This window comes from Salvia hispanica, chromosome 2 (assembly GCF_023119035.1).
Source record: "Salvia hispanica cultivar TCC Black 2014 chromosome 2, UniMelb_Shisp_WGS_1.0, whole genome shotgun sequence".
NCBI lineage: Eukaryota > Viridiplantae > Streptophyta > Magnoliopsida > Lamiales > Lamiaceae > Salvia > Salvia hispanica.
The window spans coordinates 37,612,661-37,631,437 of record NC_062966.1 but is presented as its reverse complement, the minus strand read 5'-3'; the positions used below and the strand labels follow the sequence as shown (position 1 = coordinate 37,631,437).

Sequence of the window (18,777 nt, the reverse complement as noted above, 5' to 3'; positions counted from 1 at the left end):
CTTTTATGAATTTATGGTTCTTCATTTATTTTCCTTATTCAGGAAACATGATATGAAATTGCTGTTGTTGCTGCAGATATTCACATCATGGTCACACATAATGATGAACCTGCACAAGTATCTTATAAACGATGTTTGTCATATTCTAAGGTAGCATTGTTTGTATTCGTGGTGGTTATAAAAGTTGTTTTTATATAAATACTCATTCAGCTCTATTGTACTCTTTGCAGTATTACGACAAAGTTAAGATACTATCCTAAGGATTATGTTCGAGAATGTATGGCTGAGTCAGTGTCGTTTTTGCTTAGGAAAGCGTCAATTGAGCAACTAAAGAGAGGTATGATTTTTTTTGTCAAGGATAGTTTGTCATTAACTTTTGTCCGAAGAATACTCCCAACAATGATCTTCATTGTATATGGGAATGACTACTGACTAGTCCCTGGTGCATATGCCTTGCATAAAGTGTCTGTTTATCAGATTGCCTGGTCAACTCTACATCAAAGATCGTGTATATGTCCTATGTGCTATGCATACTGCTGCATTTCATTTGTATGTCTTGATGTTTATCACGCCCTTTAAAATATAAATTTGGCCAATTATATGTGCATTTTAGTACTTCTGTGTGTAGTCTATTCTCATATTCTTCTGGGGAGATAATTAATATTTTATTAAAATGTCGGGCAGGTGTTCAGGAACTTATGGCTGAAGTTGTTGAGGAACCATCGGAAATGAGGAAATCTGGTGTTAGTGTTCTACTATCTCATGTTATGAGAATCACCTCGTCAAGATTGCACTCGAAAGCTGAGATATTGTTGCCACTTCTGGTTGATGAATCTATCTTCGATATCGGTGGCCAATGGATTAAAGGTTTGTTTTTACTTGTATTGTTTGCTCTCGAGCTGCTTAGTTTCTGGCTAATCCTATAAATTTACCATTCCTTTTTACCTTACTTTGTAATCCCTTCATTTACTCCTAAATATATTGTGGACATGCAGATTCAGGACCGGTTCTAGAAGTACTTATCCTGACCTTTGAGAAACTTCTTGCGGAGCTAGATCCAGCCGAACTTTCTTTCATATGGAATTGCTTGTCAGAAAAGATATTAGAATCTTTGACAAACAAGAACTCTTTACACCTGACTCATCTTTTGTCCCTGCTTACTTCTATTATGCAAATGGATTATCTTGGGAAAGTCACAGGTATGCTACAAGTGGCTTATGTTGTTTCTAATTTCCATTTACTGATTCTATTATTTCAGAAGTTGTTATTCTGTGCAGATTCTGAATCCTTAGTCAAACTTGTCAACCAGCTCGTGGAAACTTTTATTGCTCGTTCTCCTACAATGGAGAACATAGACCTACACTCTGAAGTTATTGAAAAAGTTCTGCAACTCATGCTTTGTGTAATTGGTTGTCTCTCCGATTCTAAGAATATGCCTGCTTTACAGCTGGTTTCTGTACAGTGGGAGTCAGTGTTCAATATAAGAAGTCGAAGGTATTTCTTTCAAACTTATCTTTATAATTCAACAATTTTGTTCTCCGCTCATCTCTTTGTGGGACTCACACGGATGTTTCCTACAGCTTACTGACTTTCCTAGGAGATCTTCTCATGAAGGATTCCAGTATTTATCATGTCTTTGGAACAAATATAATGCGGTAATTTAGCAGCTACCTTTATTTTTATTACTTTGATATATATCTTAACCTCCATTCCTTTTGCATTGTTTATATGATTTATTTAAATTTCCTTGCAGTGCGTTCACTAATTTAATAGAAATATATGATGAAGAAGTCATGTATTTAATGATGAAGTTCTGTGAGAAACTGGAAGAGGATAGCTCTAGCTTTTGGGATGGGAAATCCAAGGAGAAGCTTTCAAGGATTTTAGTGTTTTTTGAAGAGACTCTTCATTACTGGATTGGAGAAATTAGTAATTCTGTTGATGGAATATTATGTCCTGCTCGACAGAATAAGTTGGCTGTCTTATGGGCTGTTATTGGCTGCTATTCGCATTTAGCAGATGTCCAAGAAAACTCATCTGTACTAATGGAGTTGATAAATGCAATCGACAAGCTTCTGATAATGGAATCTAGTAAGTCATTATCTGATGCTTAATAATGTTATTCACGTTGGAAAGTAATATTCTTAAAATGGCTCAGAGTGATCTATTGAGCTCATCTTCTGTTGATCAGTTCTGCTATCTTTCTATTTGCTTTTTTTTGCATAATTCACACATACATATGTGATATTTTTTGTAGAGGCAGACTTACAGCAAGATACTTGGTATTGCTTACTTGGGGCTGCGTTGCGTTCTTATAACAAGTTGGTGTCTAGGAGGGGTATTACTCATGAAGAGTCTGCAATTATTAAGTTCCTGGATCTTGCAAAAAGATATAAGCTGTCGCCTCGCATATTATCTGCTGTAGCAGATATATTGGATTCAGTCTCTGGGTAAGCTATTATTTACCTCACAAATTTATATTTTGTATCCATTTTTTCCGAAATATATAACACCTTAGCTTGACACGGCTCTGTGTTTTGGTTTTTTCAGTGCATCACATAGGAATTGTCAATTTTATCTTTCAGAGTCTACTCTAGATATATTCTCTGAAAATCTGAGTCATCCGAATAGAGAGATCCGCCTTTCAACCTTGCGCATACTGTGCCATTATGAACCTGTGGATTCAGCTGAGAATCATCCTATTGAAAATCATTCAGGAATCGATGATGTTGAGACTAGTCTAGTTGATGGCTGCCATAACAATGTAATATTTCTTTTACATAGTTTGTGCCTTACATGAATCGGTATCTGTAAGATGCGATATTGATAGGTTCTTTGAATCCTAGGTTCTCAACCTACTCAGATCTGTTGAAGAGACCACTCTTTCGATCGCAACAAGCCGTAAAGTTATTCTCCTAATTTCTCAACTACAGACGTATCTGAGTGATCATAGAGTTGCTGATCAATACATCGTTGTCGCGTTAAATGGAATTTTTGGCATACTTCATAACCGGTTTAGCTGTTTCTGGAGTCCAGCTTTAGAGTGCCTCACTGTCCTCGTTGGCCGATATTTTGAGCTTGTGAGGAACAGATATCTTAGCTATCTTGAACAGTGTCAGTGTGATTTTCTAGCATCTCAATGTCAACATTATAGAGGTGATAATGGCTATATGGAGGACACTGGTAATTATTCTATTCTCTTTCATCTTATGGAAATGCATTCTGTGCCACATATTGTGTCTCGAGACATGCTTGACCTTCGTGCACGCAACACCATAACTCCGACTTTGTGTTGACTATGTAGGTTTGGTTGGATGCTTCAGATCCGACATCATTTGTGCATTTGACAGCACTCCCAGCGCAACAGTCTTGTCCCTCATGATTCAGTCTTTACAGAAAGTTCCTTTAATAGCTGAATCTCACTCTCAGCAAATAGTACCTCTGTTTCTTAAATACCTGGGTTACAGTGTTGAAGCAGTCACTAGGTGCTTTATGCTTAATATTTTCTCTTATATTTGCTGATTTTTTATGCTTGTAAGGAAATATCATAGTTTACTATGTCTGACTTCATGTTTCAAAAATTTGCAGTGTTGGATCATATACAACTGATCATAAAGGGAAAGAATGGAAGGGAGTTCTTAAAGAGTGGTTAAGTTTGTTTAGATTGATGCCGAATCCTAGGTCTATTTATCAAGGTCGATTTCTGAGAGATGTACTTGTGTATAGGTTGGTTTCACTAGTTGCTGCTGTTGCTAAATTAGTATTGTTCTGTTTTTCCTCACATTCCTTTTTATCTTTTGTGTTTCGCTTGAGCTTTTTAATATTGGTACCGCAGGCTTCTCGACCAGAACGACACTGATATACAGACAAAAGTTCTTGACTGCTTGCTGAACTGGAATGATGTTTTACTTCCATACAGTGAGAATCTGAAAAATCTAATCAATGCAAAAAATCTGCGAGATGAGCTTGCCAGGTGGAGCGTATCGAGGATTGCGGTGGATTCTGTTGATGAGCGACATAGAGCTTATCTCGTGCCTATAGTCATAGGGATACTCATGCCAAAAGTTAGAAACCTGAAGATGCTTGGCACCCAGAAGGTAATGTATTTAGAACTTGGATTATGGATGCCCTTGACTTCATTTCATGGCATGCTCTCTTACTGTGTGTGGTTTTCGTTTTGAATTGTGTCTCTAATCTGATCAATGAGGCGCCTTACCTTTTCAGAATGCAAGTGTACATCATCGAAAGGCAGTTCTGGGATTTTTAGCTGAGCTTGATCTTGACGAGCTTCCTCTTTTCTTCTCGCTATTAGTTAAGCCTCTGCTGCCTGTCTCTCAAGGTGGTGATGAAATGAGCGAAACTTGCTGGGCATCATCCAAAACTCATCAATTTGAGTTTGATGAACCTGCTATCCTGAATCTCTTAACATCAAATTCCGTAGAAACCCTATCGTGGAAGAAGAAATCTGGTTTCCTGCATGTTGTTGACGATATTTTGGCGGTTTTTGATGAAGCACGCATTAAGCCTTTCCTTAATGTACTGATTAACGGCGTTGTCCTCATTTCATCGAGCTGCACATCAGCTCTTGGCAATGATAATGACGAAGCTGAGGATGAGAACCAGGTAATAGTTTGCAGTGAAATTGGATTAATTAACTTTTTATATTCATAATTCTTACTTTTTTCAGATGAAAAAGATTTAAGGACTGATATACTTAATGTCAGCATTCGTTCCCCTTTTCTTGTCTGCATATGCATGTTACAGATGAACTCTTATTTAATCTAATTTTTTATTCTAAATATCCAGTTGTTTGCTGGACTTCCCTTGGATCTAGCAAATAACTTTCTGTGATGTCAGTTGGAAACGGCTTAATCTATAAATTTTGGTCATTTGCAGGGGAGGAATCAAATCTGGGAGATAAGGTCCTTAAGCCTTAAGGTCATATATATTGTTCTTAGTAAATACGATGATCATAATTTTGGAGATGCGTTTTGGGATGTGTTCTTTACATCAGTAGAACCTTTGGTTGCTAATTTTAAGAAGGAATGTCTTCGTAGCAAAAAGCCGCCAAGTACACTGTTCTATTGTTTTCTTGCAATGAGTAAAAGCCACAGACTTTTTCCACTGTTATCTAAGGACGAGAATCTGGTACCCGAAATTTTCTCCATGCTCAGTGATCCACCAGCTTCAAAAACCATGTTGTCTTGTATCTTGAAGTTCACTAAGAACTTGTTGAAGCTTGATAAAGCCCTGGATAGTGAAGATTTCACAGTCAAAAGTGTTTTACTTCCTCATCTTGATGAGATCATCCGTGGCTTGCATTGTATTTTCACCGAAGAAAATGTGACTAAGAGGTATTCCTTTCCCATTTTCTCTGTCGCTATCAATGGATAGGTAGAAACCCCTCCCCCACACACACACCAAAAAAAATGTTGTGTTGATGAGCATTGATATTTCCCATTTTCTATATGTGCTCCATATTTGCTCTTTTCGTGGAATTTTGATTTCGAACATAATCAGATTCTCACAACAGAAATCTGAAAGTGTCCAAATATATAGGAGAAATTTTTCTGTATATTTGAATTTTATGTTGATGTTCTTCCCTTTTCCTCTTTGCTCCATAGGCCTTTGCTCGAATTCCCGGGAAAAAGAGAGATCACTATCTTCAACTTGTTGTCAGTGTATGTGGAGGAACCATCAGATGCTGAATCATTTGTTAATATATTACTCCTATTTCTTGCAAAGAAACGCCTTGATTCTGGTTAGCCTCTTCACCGTTTCATTCTTTTAAGGTATGATTATTTTCTTGAACTTATTTCCAACCAATATTTTTGCTCTTGCAGATACTTGCGTCCTTCTATTGAAAATCATTGGCCAAGTGGTGACTGTCCTGGGCAGTGAAATTAGTGAAAATTTTTTGACTTCACTATCCTCACTTATTATTTCAGCTGATATTGATGTTCGTATCCATATATGCGATGTCCTTGACTCTGTTTCCTCCAATGACTTATCTTTTTTAACAATGGTAATGCAAGCCTCTTGACAATTCCCGTAAATAATTTGTACTACTATTCTTTATTCTTGTAAGAAAAAGAAGAATAAGCCTCTCCTATGTTGTGTGCAGGCAAACATTCTTCGTGATCGAAGTGAAGCCTCTGCAGAGGTGATGAATGGTCTTGAGACTCCTGCCCCATCTCCTTATAACGAGGTTAATGCGGAGTTTTATTATACTATTGAGGAAAAACATGCAATTCCAATCCTGAGTCTCGCAGTACATGATATGTCATCTGAAGATAACACATTACGGGGAAATGCATACAGATTACTGATCCCCTTCGTTGAATTGTCTGGCTATATCCTAAATGGATCTCTAGAGCCTAACCAAATGTGGTCTAGAGCCAGAATCTGGTTCATGGTAGACAATTTTTTGTTGAAACATATGGGAAATGCAATGAACAAGAGAGGCACTTGTAAAAAGGTACTGATGTTTATATTATCGCCGTTTCTTTTACTTAAATTCCAACCCTCAAGTTGTTCCTCTTTAAGGATGCTTCCTGCCAATTGCAATTCTGAGTTGTCCATGAGGCTTATTTATGTTATCTGGATTAGTTATTTCCCCTTGAATATTTATCCTGCTTCATTGCACCAGTCAGGCTGTTTGCTGATAATTACTGGAAACCAAAAAAAAGATTATATTTAAATTTTTAAATGAATTTGTTGGTTTAGATATGGATTGAGCTCCTTAAGGAAATGGTGCTGAAGCTTCCCGGACCAAAATTTGATTCGTACAGGGTCTTATGTAGTGATGATGTTGAACAAGATTTCTTCAATAACATAGTACACAAACAGGTAACACCTTTTCTTACTTTGATAAATAAAATCTTTATATTCAACTTAGAGCGATACTTATTCGGTCCTTGCCTTCTGTCATTGCCCTTAATGTAGAAACACAGGAGAGCAAGAGCACTAGCTCGTTTTAGCAACTTTGTCGGTTCAGGCAATCTGTCGAAGGTAGGCTTCCTCAAACATTTTTATGATATGCTTAGAAGTATATATGTTATTGTTACATCACTAATCTTTTGAAGTTTACAAATGTCTAGGTCATCACCTATAAAGTGTTTGTCCCACTGCTCTTTAGCATGCTGTTTGATGCACGAGAAGCGAGTGATGAGAATATTGTACGTGCATGTGTTGGTGCCCTGGCATCAATTTCTGGCTGCATGACGTGGAAAAAGTACAGCGCCTTGCTAGACAGATGTTTCCTGCAATTTGGCACGGAAACCAGATAGGAAAAAACTTTTTTCACGACTTATCTGTGCTATCCTCGATAATTTCCATTTTCAGGAGTCCCATGAATCGACACCTGAAATACAGGAGACATTGCGCGAAAACATTTTCCCCAAGGTTCAGAAGTTGTTGGCCTCTGATGCTGACCGTATCAACGTTAACGTCTGCCTGCTTGCACTGAAACTTCTAAAATTGCTCCCCAGTGATATCATGGATTCTCACCTGTCAACTGTTGTTCACCGTATTTCAAACTTCCTAAGAAATCGGCTTGAAAGTGTACGTGATGAGGCTAGGTCTGCGCTGTCAGCTTGCTTGAAGGAACTAGGATTGGAGTATTTGCAGTTCATTCTCAACGTCTTGAAGGGCATACTGAAGAGAGGCTATGAATTACACGTGCTAGGATACACGCTCAATTTCTTGCTGTCTAAGTTCCACACGAGTCCCATCTGCGGAGAGTTCGATTACTGCTTGGATGATCTCCTTTTTGTTGTACAGAATGATATACTTGGGAGTGTTTCTGATGAGAAAGAGGTTGAAAAGATTGCTTCTAAAATGAAAGAGACTAGAAAGCATAAATCTTATGAAACTCTAAAGTTGATTGCCCAGAGTGTCACTTTCAAAACTCATGCTTTGAAACTTCTTTCCCCTGTTACAGTTAATCTGCACAAGCAGCTCAACCACAAGCTTAAGTCGAAATTGGAGAACATGTTAAAACACATAGCTGCTGGTATTGAAAGTAATCCATCTGTGGAGAAGACTGAACTGTTCATATTTGTGAATTGCCTCATTAAAGATGGCCTCATCGATGAAGGTAATGAACACGGATGTGGTTTCCAACCAGTTGAAAACAAAAGATTAGTGAATGTGGACCGGCAATTTTCTCATATGATAACAGCGTTTGCGCTTGAAGTTCTGCATAGCTACTTGAAGAAACTGAAGCTTAGCGCAGAGGATGGACAGCTTTTATCATTGATTGATCCTTTTGTAAGTTTATTGGGTCAATGTTTGAGCTCCAAACATGAAAACATTATAACAGCTGCATTTAGGTGCTTTACTCTGATAGTGCGGCTGCCTCTGCCATCGCTTCAGCAGCAAGCTGACAAGATAAAGACTTCTTTGTTGGTCATAGCACAAGGAGCAGTTAATGTCAACAGTCAGTTGACTGAGTCGTGTATGAAGTTGCTAACAACGCTTCTGCGAACTGAGAGAGTCACACTTTCTAATGATCAGTTGCATATGCTGATCCAGTTTCCATTGTTTGTTGATTTTGAAAAAAGACCCTCATTTGTCGCCCTTTCGCTGTTGAAGGCTATCATACACCGAAAGCTGGTAGTTCCCGAGATATATGATCTTGTCCAGACTGTTGAAAAGATGATGGTAGAAAGTCAAGATGAGCCCATTCGTAAAAAGTGTAGTCAAATCTTGCTTCAGTTTTTACTTGGTTACCAACTTTCTCAGAAGCGCTTGCAACAACATCTTGATTTCTTACTGAAAAATTTGTGGTGAAAATTCTCAACTCTAAATTCTTAGTGTTTTTGCCCCCCAATATTTCTATTTAATCATAATTTGTAACCAACATTTCCTACAGGTACGAGCATTCCAGTGGAAGGGAAGCTGTCCTCGATATGATCTACACCATTATCGTAAAATTTCCGCAGCATGTTGTGGATGCACAATCGCAAACACTGTTTCCGCAGTTGGTCCTTTCATTGGCGAATAATGACGACAGAAATGCTAAGAAGATGTCTGCTGTTGCAATAAAGTGTCTCATTGGGCGTGTTAGCTCGCATTCTCTTCACTCAATACTCGAGAATAGCTTATCTTGGTACCTTGGAGGAAATCAGAACCTATGGGGTGCTGCAGCACAGGTAAAATCATTGTATTAAACGTTTTAGTTACATATTTTGCATCTCTCACTTTTTACTACTCTCTCTACTCCCTAGTTGTTAACAACTGCATAATATTTGTTGGATAGACAACAGTTTTCCATTTTCCATGATCTTGTTGTTTGTTCTGAGGCTCTATATTTGATTTCTCCTTGACAGGTTTTGGGTTTACTAGTGGAAGTTATTAGAATGAATTTTCAAATACACCTCAGTGAAGTACTTCCAGCAATGAGAAACATTCTTCAGTCTGCTGCCAATGCTCTTGCATCAACTCAACAAGATTTATCAGACGTCTTAGTAGTTCCGTTCTGGAAGGAGGCATATTATTCGTTGGTTATGTTAGGGAAGATCCTAACTCAATTTCCTAGCTTGTTCATTGACAGGGAGCTCGAGGTACTACTCAACTATTCTCTATGTCCTCATACTTAATATATTGTCCCTGTTTATATCTGTTGTAGAAGGGTAACGGGCATAGGTTTCTCTGTTTGGATCCATCCGTACCTTATCGACTCTGATGTTTGAATAACTTCTACAGGATTTTTGGGAAACCATCTGTGAATTCCTCTTGCATCCTCATTTGTGGTTGCGTAACGTATCGTGCCAGATTCTGTCTTCTTACTTCGCTGCAGTGGACAATCGAGATAAGAGCAAATTCAGAGCAGAAGCATTCTATCTCATGAAACCGGGCATACTCTTCCGAGTAGCTGCTTCATTATGCTGTCAGCTGAAGGTGCCATCGAATGATGATGAAACCGGCAACGTTATCAAGCAAAACCTCGAGTTCTCAATTTCCGCACTTCATTATTTCTTAAACAACAGTGAATACACGGATGTATCTGGCTTCTGGTCAAGCCTTGACAGTTCCGAGCAAGAACGCTTCCTTAAAGCTTTCCGTATTCTTGATCCAAGAAAAGGGAAGAGAACGCTTCAATCTTTTATTTCTGAGGCCGGTGGGCAACATGACAAAAATCAGCATCCATTTATTTCATATTTTCTCCAGAGAATGGGGAAGCTTACCTTTCAGATGGAGGCCAATCAGGTTTGTTTATATACACAGAAAATAACATCTAGTTTTTTTCAAATAAACAATTTCTCACTCTTAATGGCATGATTCATTTTTTTCTGCAGATGAAAATTGTGTTCGATTTTTACAAAGCAATTTCACCAAAACTCCTCTGTGAGAAATCTTCACCTGCAAGCTTTGATGATGTCCGTAGTTTTGCGTATCAGCTGCTGTTGCCGTTGTACAGAGTCTGCGAAGGTTTCACCGGGAAAGTTATTTCAGGTAACTACTCTTTTTCTTCAGATAAGAAGATCTGCCTATGATATAAAGTTTACCTAAATAAGTGGAAACATAGATAAGTTTTATTTCCAAGATTTCGATTATTTGAGACCGAGTTTTGTGCATCGAATTCTGACTTTCTCAATAATGCCAGATGAGCTTAAAGAAGAAGCAGAGGAGGTCAGGGAAAGCATAAAAGGAATCATCGGAGAGCATAGTTTTGTTCAATTTTACAGCCAAATATACAAAAATACCAAGGCGAAGCGCGACAAAAGGAAACAAGCAGAGAAGGTGATGGCTGTTGTGAATCCGATGCGCAATGCCAAGAGGAAGCGCAAGATAGCTGACAAGCATCAAGCTCACAAGAAAAGGAAACTGATGATCATGAAAATGGGCAGATGGATGCATTCAGATTAATAATCCTGTGCTTGCTGCTGAACCGTCTCCAACGAGCTCATTAAACGTGACGCCAGTCACGTCTTCCACGCCAAGTCCACAAGCACTCATCGATCGCCCAAAGCGCGACTTGAGAGTTATCTTTTTGGTTGTCTTCTTGATTTAGTTGTTAAATCCTTCTTCAGCTTATTTGTAAAAGGAGCTACTGTCTATCTCCTTTTTAGATTATGAGACTTACAATTCCTTTCTAAGTTGGATTATGAGACTTAAGACTTCTATAAATATGAGGTTTGTTAGTTATGTGTGTTATGTACTCCGCCGTTTCACTTCACTCTGGATGATTCATTCTATTCTCTCTCTCTTACTCTCTTTGAAGATAAGCTCTACCTTCTCTCTCTACACCTGAGGCGGTTACCGCCGGTCATCTCCTCCGATCTTCTGTTTCCTCCGATGGTTCTCTGTTTTAGTGACTGTGTAAATGACCGTAACTACATCTTAAATACTATTCCCTTTGTCCCAATTAAGATGACCACATTCTTGAGTGACACAGACTGATGACCACATTCTTGAGTGACACAGACTTTTAGGTGGAATAGTTGTTTGTGATAAAGTAGAGTGAAAAAAATTATTGAATATTTTAATGAGGAGAGAGGAGAAAGATTTTATTCTAAATATAGAAAGTCGACATCTTGAATACAACAAACTAAAAAGGAAATGTGGACATCTTAAATGAGACTACTATTAATAACATTTCTCTTTAACAATAGTAACATCAAATAAAGCATTTAATATCATTTTTCACACATATTCATTATTCGAAATCTTACGGCATCCTTTTGGTAGAGCTCTCCCTATTTTTTTATCCATTTATATTTTAAAATAATCAAAGATTTGTGATTTAAAAAATAGGCTAGCAATGTATTTGTGTTTTAAAATAATTACATATTTATCATTCAAAATTAAATTTAAAAATAGAGTAGAATAATAAATAATACCATAATTAAAGTATTAAAAAAACAGAGTAGCCAGAATAATAACTACTATTCTATAAGTACTAAATTAAAAAAATACTCTAAATAAAGTAAAGCATTAAACAAGTGATAAAGCTTTCAAAAGTCTATACAAATGGTATATATCAATAGAGGTATAATATGCTACATTAATTGAAATAAGTTCTTCTGAGGAAATAAAATAAATTTAAAAAGGGAAGAAAAATGTTGTTACCAAGACTCAATCAGCTGATTTCGGGTAGGAGAGGCGGAACATCATAACAACTCAGCTACCAAACATACTTGTACGTTTTAGGAATATATGAAATATATAGTAGGAGTAATAATTTCAATTGCTGGAATTTTGGGAGTATCACAGCTTCTGACGGGATGGTCTTGACGTCTACGTCCGCGAAACAACATATATGTACTGGAATGAAGTATAAACCTACTGGAATGCAGTTATATATTTTGAAACAAAGTTAAATCTTCATAATATGTCATTACTTATTTGCCTTGTGTTGAAGTAAAATAAGCTTATGATGAAGGTGGAAAACATTTGTGCATCTCACCCGTGAAAAACTAAATCTAGAAACCATAATTTTGATGTAGTTCTGTTGTTCGGTAATAAGAAGTGGATTTGCATATAATATGGACTCTATTAGTTCTTTCATAAAGTTCACCTATGCTTTGGTAATTTATTTCATAAAGTTGACAATTACTTAAGTTGAATTTCTTGCACGCAAATAGGTGCGGCAGATATGCAATAAATGTCTTTAAGCTATAAGTGTTGAATTTTGTTGCAAGCAATATTTATTGAAATCAATTTTCGGCCAGCCAAATTGTGACTAAATAACATCACTCTTAAACAAAATTTAATTCGGTACATGGCCCCATAGAATTAGTTATCAATAAATCAAAACAGCTGCCAATAATTAATGAAAATAACTACTCCATAAACATGGAAAACCATGTACAAAATGAATTCTTATTCAGTGATCAATAATTTGTCTACTACTAATAAACAAAGCAAACGATTGAGTTATATAAAATGAGTAAGGGCTGTGTTATATTGCTAACTCACCCCTAAATTGTTAACTACAACTAAATGATATGCATTAGAGATTAAAATCAAAGGCTAAGAGGCCAGCCATTCTCTCCCCTGCCACGTCAGCAACACTACAAAATCCACCTGCCACATCAGATTTAAGCTGGTCACTAGCCGACCATTGCGGATGCTCTAAGGTCATTCAAGTATGAGTATTGTAAACAAAAAATGTCAATCAGGGTATTTATGTCAATTAACAACAAAGTAGTTATAACTAATTTTTAAACAATATCTCAAAACTTTAATAATATTGATTCTATCTCAATTTAAATTATTTTTTCACACAACACATATCAAATTAAAGATATTTTTATAAAGATTCTAACGAGATCCTACGTGCATATGTTTTGAAGTCAAAATTTTAAAAAAAAATCTTGAAATTTTTTTAAAGAAACAGTTTTATATCAATATGACATAATAAATATTTTAATCAATATGACATAATAAACATTTTAATATAATGCTTGTAGAATGTCAATATGAAATTGTGTTGATATTGTCATATCTTCATGTTGATATACTATTTAATATTGACATTGAGTTTCTAAACCCTAAATTTGATAGTTGTTATTATCTTTTTAATATTAAAAAATAGAAAATAAAATTACATATGGCAAATTATAGACCACTAGATCTCTAAAATTCTATGGTTTTAAATTAGTTGTAGTTAGCAATTGATCACTTCCCAAATGAGAAATTTATTTATCAACATCATCTATATTAATTAGGTGGAATCAAAATAACAAATGCTTTGGTAATACTCCCTCCATCCTAAAAATATAGACAAACTTGTAAATGACACCGATTTTAATATTTGTGCAATTGATAAAGTAAAAGAGAGAAAAGAAAAAGTAAGAGAAAAGAAAAAAAGTAAGTGGAAGTATTAATATTAATAGTGTGTAGGTGTGGCAGAACTGCAATAAATTTCATTAAGGCGGGTATACATATTTTATCTGGCTCTGAATAAATTGTTTGGCAATATAACGAATATGTGTGGATCAAATTGTTTTTTATTTAGATATTTTAATGAGCATTTGACTAATTCTTAAAGCACTACAATGACTTATTGGAGATTACTATATTAAAATAGAATAATGAATATTTATCAAATTTTGTAACATATATTGTCTTCATTTTAGAATTTATGATATTTTAATTCCATGATCTCTCATTTACTAATTGTGTACCTATAAAAGACATAGAGTTGTGGTACACACTAACAAAACATTCTTCATTCTCTCTCAAGCTCTCAACATTTTATTGCACATTTTAAGAATATTGTTTTGCTCGAATTTGGAGCCCCATCAGGTTTATAGGTGTCTAGCAGGTTTGAGATCTTATATATGTTAGGAGGAAGTCGTTTAATCTTTGGGGAAAATACGTCAATCCGAGAGCACTGACCGTGATGTAATTTGTTTTACGTAAAGATGTTTTTCTTGACTAATTTTCATTGTAATTTCCATTTCATTTATTGTTTTTTTCCCCTTTGATTACAATAGTTAGAGTACTGCGTGTATATGGTTCCAGAATTTTATCCCAATATTTCTTATCTTTCTTAGAGAGGGAAAGAATTGTAACATCCCTAACTCAAACATACATAGTATTTATCTTCATCTTTACATAATTTATTATTTTTAGTAGAGGAATATGAAGGATTGTTTTAATCATATTTTTTCAAAAATGTCAACACTTAATACGAGTCTCTTTATCATTGTCCAAATAATTGTGTTTGTCTTAATTCTATTTTAAATATGTTTAATTTAATATCTTTAGGTGTAACATGAATTAAGGAGTATATATTTATTGAATTTTTATTATATAGTAGTATATTTTTCTATTTTAAATCTTATACAATTTAAATTCGTATGACAAAAAAATATTCCGTCGTGCGATGCACGTGGGTTAACACTAGTTAACATAATAGGTAAGTTAGAGCTGCAATAAATTATTTTGAAAGAAAATAGGTGTGGTAGAGCTGCAATAAATATCTTCTAGTCCATTGATGAATTTGTTGGCGCTAAAAGTGTTAAATCTGTTGCGAGCAATAATTTATTGCAATGAATGAGGTCCAGCCACATTATGACTATCCCTCTTTAAGACATTTAATTAGGTAATAATGCATCTCTATAAGGAAGTGCAGTTATTTAATTTCAAGGAAAATGATACACTTAAACTTAGCTATAAATAGACCCTTCCCATTTCAAGGAAATCACAACCCAACTTATAAAGGCAATATAGAAAGAAACATTCGGAGTTGTTGACTTCTCTAAATTTTGGTAATCTTTATATTTAAAGTGTTTATTTCCTAGGTTTGTAGTTTGTGGTTTGTGATCAAATACTAACTAAGTTACAGTAATAACTAATAACTAATATATCAATCTTCTTGTGTTTGTGATCAAATACTAACTAAGTTACAGTTAAAAATATCAACAGAAAAACACAAATTTATCAATCTTCTTGTGTTGATAAACTTATGTCTTTGTGTTGATATTTAAATTTACATGTTGTATTGATATAATTATGTCTTTGTGTTGATAATTTTAATACATAGAATTGAAAGTTAGAACTGTAAATTAGTTAGCACACAAACGCAACCCGTTTGTGATGTGTTCATTACATATCTTCTTTTAAATCTACCTCAAAGATTGCTTTCATTGATCAACTCTAAATTTATATGAAAGTAATGAGCTTACCTTATGAAAAGATATTAATAAAATTGTACATTGATACTAACCATAATAAAATTGTGTTACTTTTTCCAGAATTTGAGAAAAATGACCACTAGTGCGCTTCCATGATTTGTTGTGCTCAACGTCTCTAAAGCTGATACAAGCACTTACGTATACCGCAAAGACGATGGCTCAGTCGTTGCTGGAGACGACGACATGTTCAGCCTGCTCGTAAAAGTTGAAGTCGAACGAGCTAAATCTCACGACAAATATGTTCATCTCCGATTTTGTTACAACAACAAATATTGGCAAAAAAAGGAAAATGATAACTCGATCGTGGCGGTGTCAAACAAGCCTGAAGAGGACATCACGAAGCCATCGTGCACGCTCTTCGAGCCGAGCCTGATGTATTTTGTGCGATATTTCACTCACGCCCAGACCGGTTGGCGTGTGATGATGAACAACTCCACCGGCGCTTTCTACCTCGACGATAACAGCTTCGGTGCGGCTCTAAGGTTTGTGGATTGGGAGACATTGGTGAAACTGCCGAAACACGTGGCCTTTTTAGGAGACAACGGGAAATACCTCAAGGCATATGGAGGACATGACGGCATCAATTACCTCCAGTTCGGATCCGACGATCCGAACGACGTCTTATCAGGCCACCAAGTCTCACTGATGCGGGACGGCCACGTCCGGATCAAGTCTGATCTCTGGGGTTCGTTCTGGCGGAGGGCGTCTGATTGGATTCAAGTGGATTCCGATGAGCCTACCGCGAAGACACTCTCTTCTGGCCGGTCAGAATTAGTGATAATATGATCGCGCTGAGGAGCGATGGATTACATGGCCGGCGCCACCACTGCCGTCAACAATGCAAGTAAGCGGGATGGAGGAAGTATAAAAAACCTTTTTTATTTGTGTGTTTCAAGGCCAGTGCACAAGAGGTGTTTGAGGAAATGATACTCACGGAAATAAAAAATTTAGCTCTTAGTTAGGGGAAGGGGACGATGAGGATTTACTCTATTAAAAGGCTAAGTCAACAATCCCTAACAAGCTGATGGATGCATTGAGATAGCCACTTTGATACTCCTATGTTTGCCGCTGAAATGTCTCCAACAAGCTCATCAAACGTGATGGCAATCACGTCTTCCACACTCATCGAACGCCCAAAGCGCGACTAGAGAGTTATCTTTTTTGGTTATCTCCTTATTTTAGTTGTTATATCATTCTTTAGCTTGTTTGTAAAAGGAGTTAGTAAACTATCTTAGTTTGTTGCCTTGTTAGGTTCTCCATTACATTTCCTTTCTAAGTTAGATTTTGAGACTTTAGACTTCTATAAATATGAGCTTTGTCATTGGATTTAAACATCAACAACAAAAGTTATTTCTTTCCAGTCCTCTATTTCTCTCCTTTCTTCTATCAATCCGGCATTAAGTTATGGTCAGTCTTCTTCTCGTTGTAATAAAGAAATGCTTCCTCCGTCCGTGAATAGGAGTCTCGTTTCCTTCCAGCACGGGTTTTAAGAAATATTTAAAAAAAATGAGTGGAAGAAAGTTAGTGGGATATGTGTCTCACTTATACTATATATTAATATTAGTGCTTCTACCATTTATGGTAATTATGAATCGGACTTTTATTCACGAATGGAGGGAGTAGCTAGTAAAATTTATTAATTTATGCTAGCTATATATTTTCCTAGGATCATAATCATGATGTGACATTAAGACACATGGAATAACTAGGTCATCATCACACATGCCGAATAAGGGAGATATACATGTAGATCAGTAGATGTAATCAACCTTTCCAAAATAGGAAAACATGCCCAATTAATGCAAGTAGAATAATTCGAGTTGAATTTTGTCAACTTAATGATAGCCGGCCCGAGTTAAAATATATTGTATTTAATATACTTATATACTCCCACCATTCATATAAAAATATTTCATCTTTTTATTATGGAATGCTCACAAAAAGAGATTCTATCAAAAAAGGAAGTTTCTCTCGAAGTATTAACATCAATTATTATATTTACATTTTCTCATTCTTTCATATTTTACTTATTTTATTTATTTTTTCTACTTCTCTTTTTATAATTTGTGTCATCCACTCATAAAATTACTAGTAGTAGTTTTTATGGATGGGGAGTACTATAATATATTGTGTGAGTCGAACCGGTATGTCGAATAAATTGAGTCTTGTCTTTCGTTTATTGGCATGTGAAAGTAATTTGAATCGATAAAGTTGTGTTGGATTTTAAGTTTTGAGTTATTTTAGCCAAGGTAAAGTAGTTTCACCTTACTTCTAAATTAGGAAAATATTACAATTATTATATTGAATATCAATACATATTTAAGAAAAACAATTTTTTATATAATGTGAAAATTTGTCACAAATTATTCACATAATTTCCTTTTTATATCTATTCAATAAAAAAAATAATTTATAATTTAATTCAATCAAATTTAAAATTTGAGGATATTACGTACAATTCATGTACATTTATCTTTATTAAAAGATTCGTGATAAAACATTCATAACAGAATTGGACTAAATATGGCATATTTATTTTTTTAAAATAAATTTAATTAGATTTTTCTGCATCGTGATTGAAAGCCATTAAATCTTTAAATTGCTAAATAATTTTCGAACTGATTTTTTAAAATACTCCCCATCTTGGGCACGGAGATTAAGAATTTATATTAAATAAATAGGAGAGATGGAAAAAATAAGAAAAATAAGAGAGAGTAAAGTAAATAATGGAATAAAGTAAGAGTGACTAAATGTTTTGTCTTTTGTTAAAAAATGAAATAACTCAACTTTGTTGGGACGGACTAAAGAGGAATACGACTCAACTTTCACGGGATGGAGGGAGTATATATTATGGGCTTGGATCTAATATATAGTAAAGTAAAAAACTAGATATTTGGGCCAACAGGCGAAATAATGGTGTAGATCATATCGAGGACAGCTTCCCTTCCACTGGAATGCTCGTACCTTTAGGAAATATTGGTTACATATCGTACCGTGGGAGAGCAGGAGTATACACTCTTTGGCAAACCAACAATTACGGAGAGCCTTAGAGGTTTAAACTTTCAAATTTCTGCCAACTCTTTCTTCCAGACTAATACACACCAGGTATGCAACAGAAAGATCAGAA

General features: G+C 35.5%; 3 protein-coding genes across 3 annotated transcripts in view; all 3 read left to right on the top strand.

Moving 5' to 3' along the window:
- LOC125206938 overlaps positions 1-56 on the top strand; it is a 1,389-nt gene extending 1,333 nt beyond the window's left edge. The window contains exon 4 of the mRNA XM_048106150.1: positions 43-56. Within this exon, the coding sequence (XP_047962107.1) occupies positions 43-56 (14 nt within the window). The remainder of the gene's footprint in view (positions 1-42) is intronic.
- Positions 53-11,145, top strand: LOC125206937 (U3 small nucleolar RNA-associated protein 20-like). Its single transcript, XM_048106149.1, is given in 27 exon segments — positions 53-150; positions 231-337; positions 685-867; positions 996-1,199; positions 1,278-1,494; positions 1,581-1,655; positions 1,754-2,091; positions 2,258-2,450; positions 2,551-2,764; positions 2,847-3,183; positions 3,305-3,485; positions 3,589-3,726; positions 3,836-4,097; positions 4,225-4,623; positions 4,897-5,354; positions 5,625-5,761; positions 5,844-6,025; positions 6,125-6,478; positions 6,727-6,849; positions 6,946-7,011; positions 7,101-7,265; positions 7,267-8,789; positions 8,876-9,155; positions 9,333-9,566; positions 9,709-10,212; positions 10,302-10,458; positions 10,610-11,145. Coding segments are annotated over 27 exon segments (7,392 nt in total). The 3' UTR covers positions 10,873-11,145.
- A 4,037-nt stretch (positions 11,146-15,182) lies between these two features.
- On the top strand, positions 15,183-16,486 carry LOC125203481. The gene is made up of 2 exons (XM_048101832.1): positions 15,183-15,224; positions 15,711-16,486. Exon 2 carries the CDS (start codon positions 15,834-15,836, stop codon positions 16,434-16,436), a length of 603 nt encoding a protein of 200 aa, XP_047957789.1. The 5' UTR covers positions 15,183-15,224; positions 15,711-15,833; the 3' UTR covers positions 16,437-16,486.
- Positions 16,487-18,777: the final 2,291 nt, after the last annotated feature.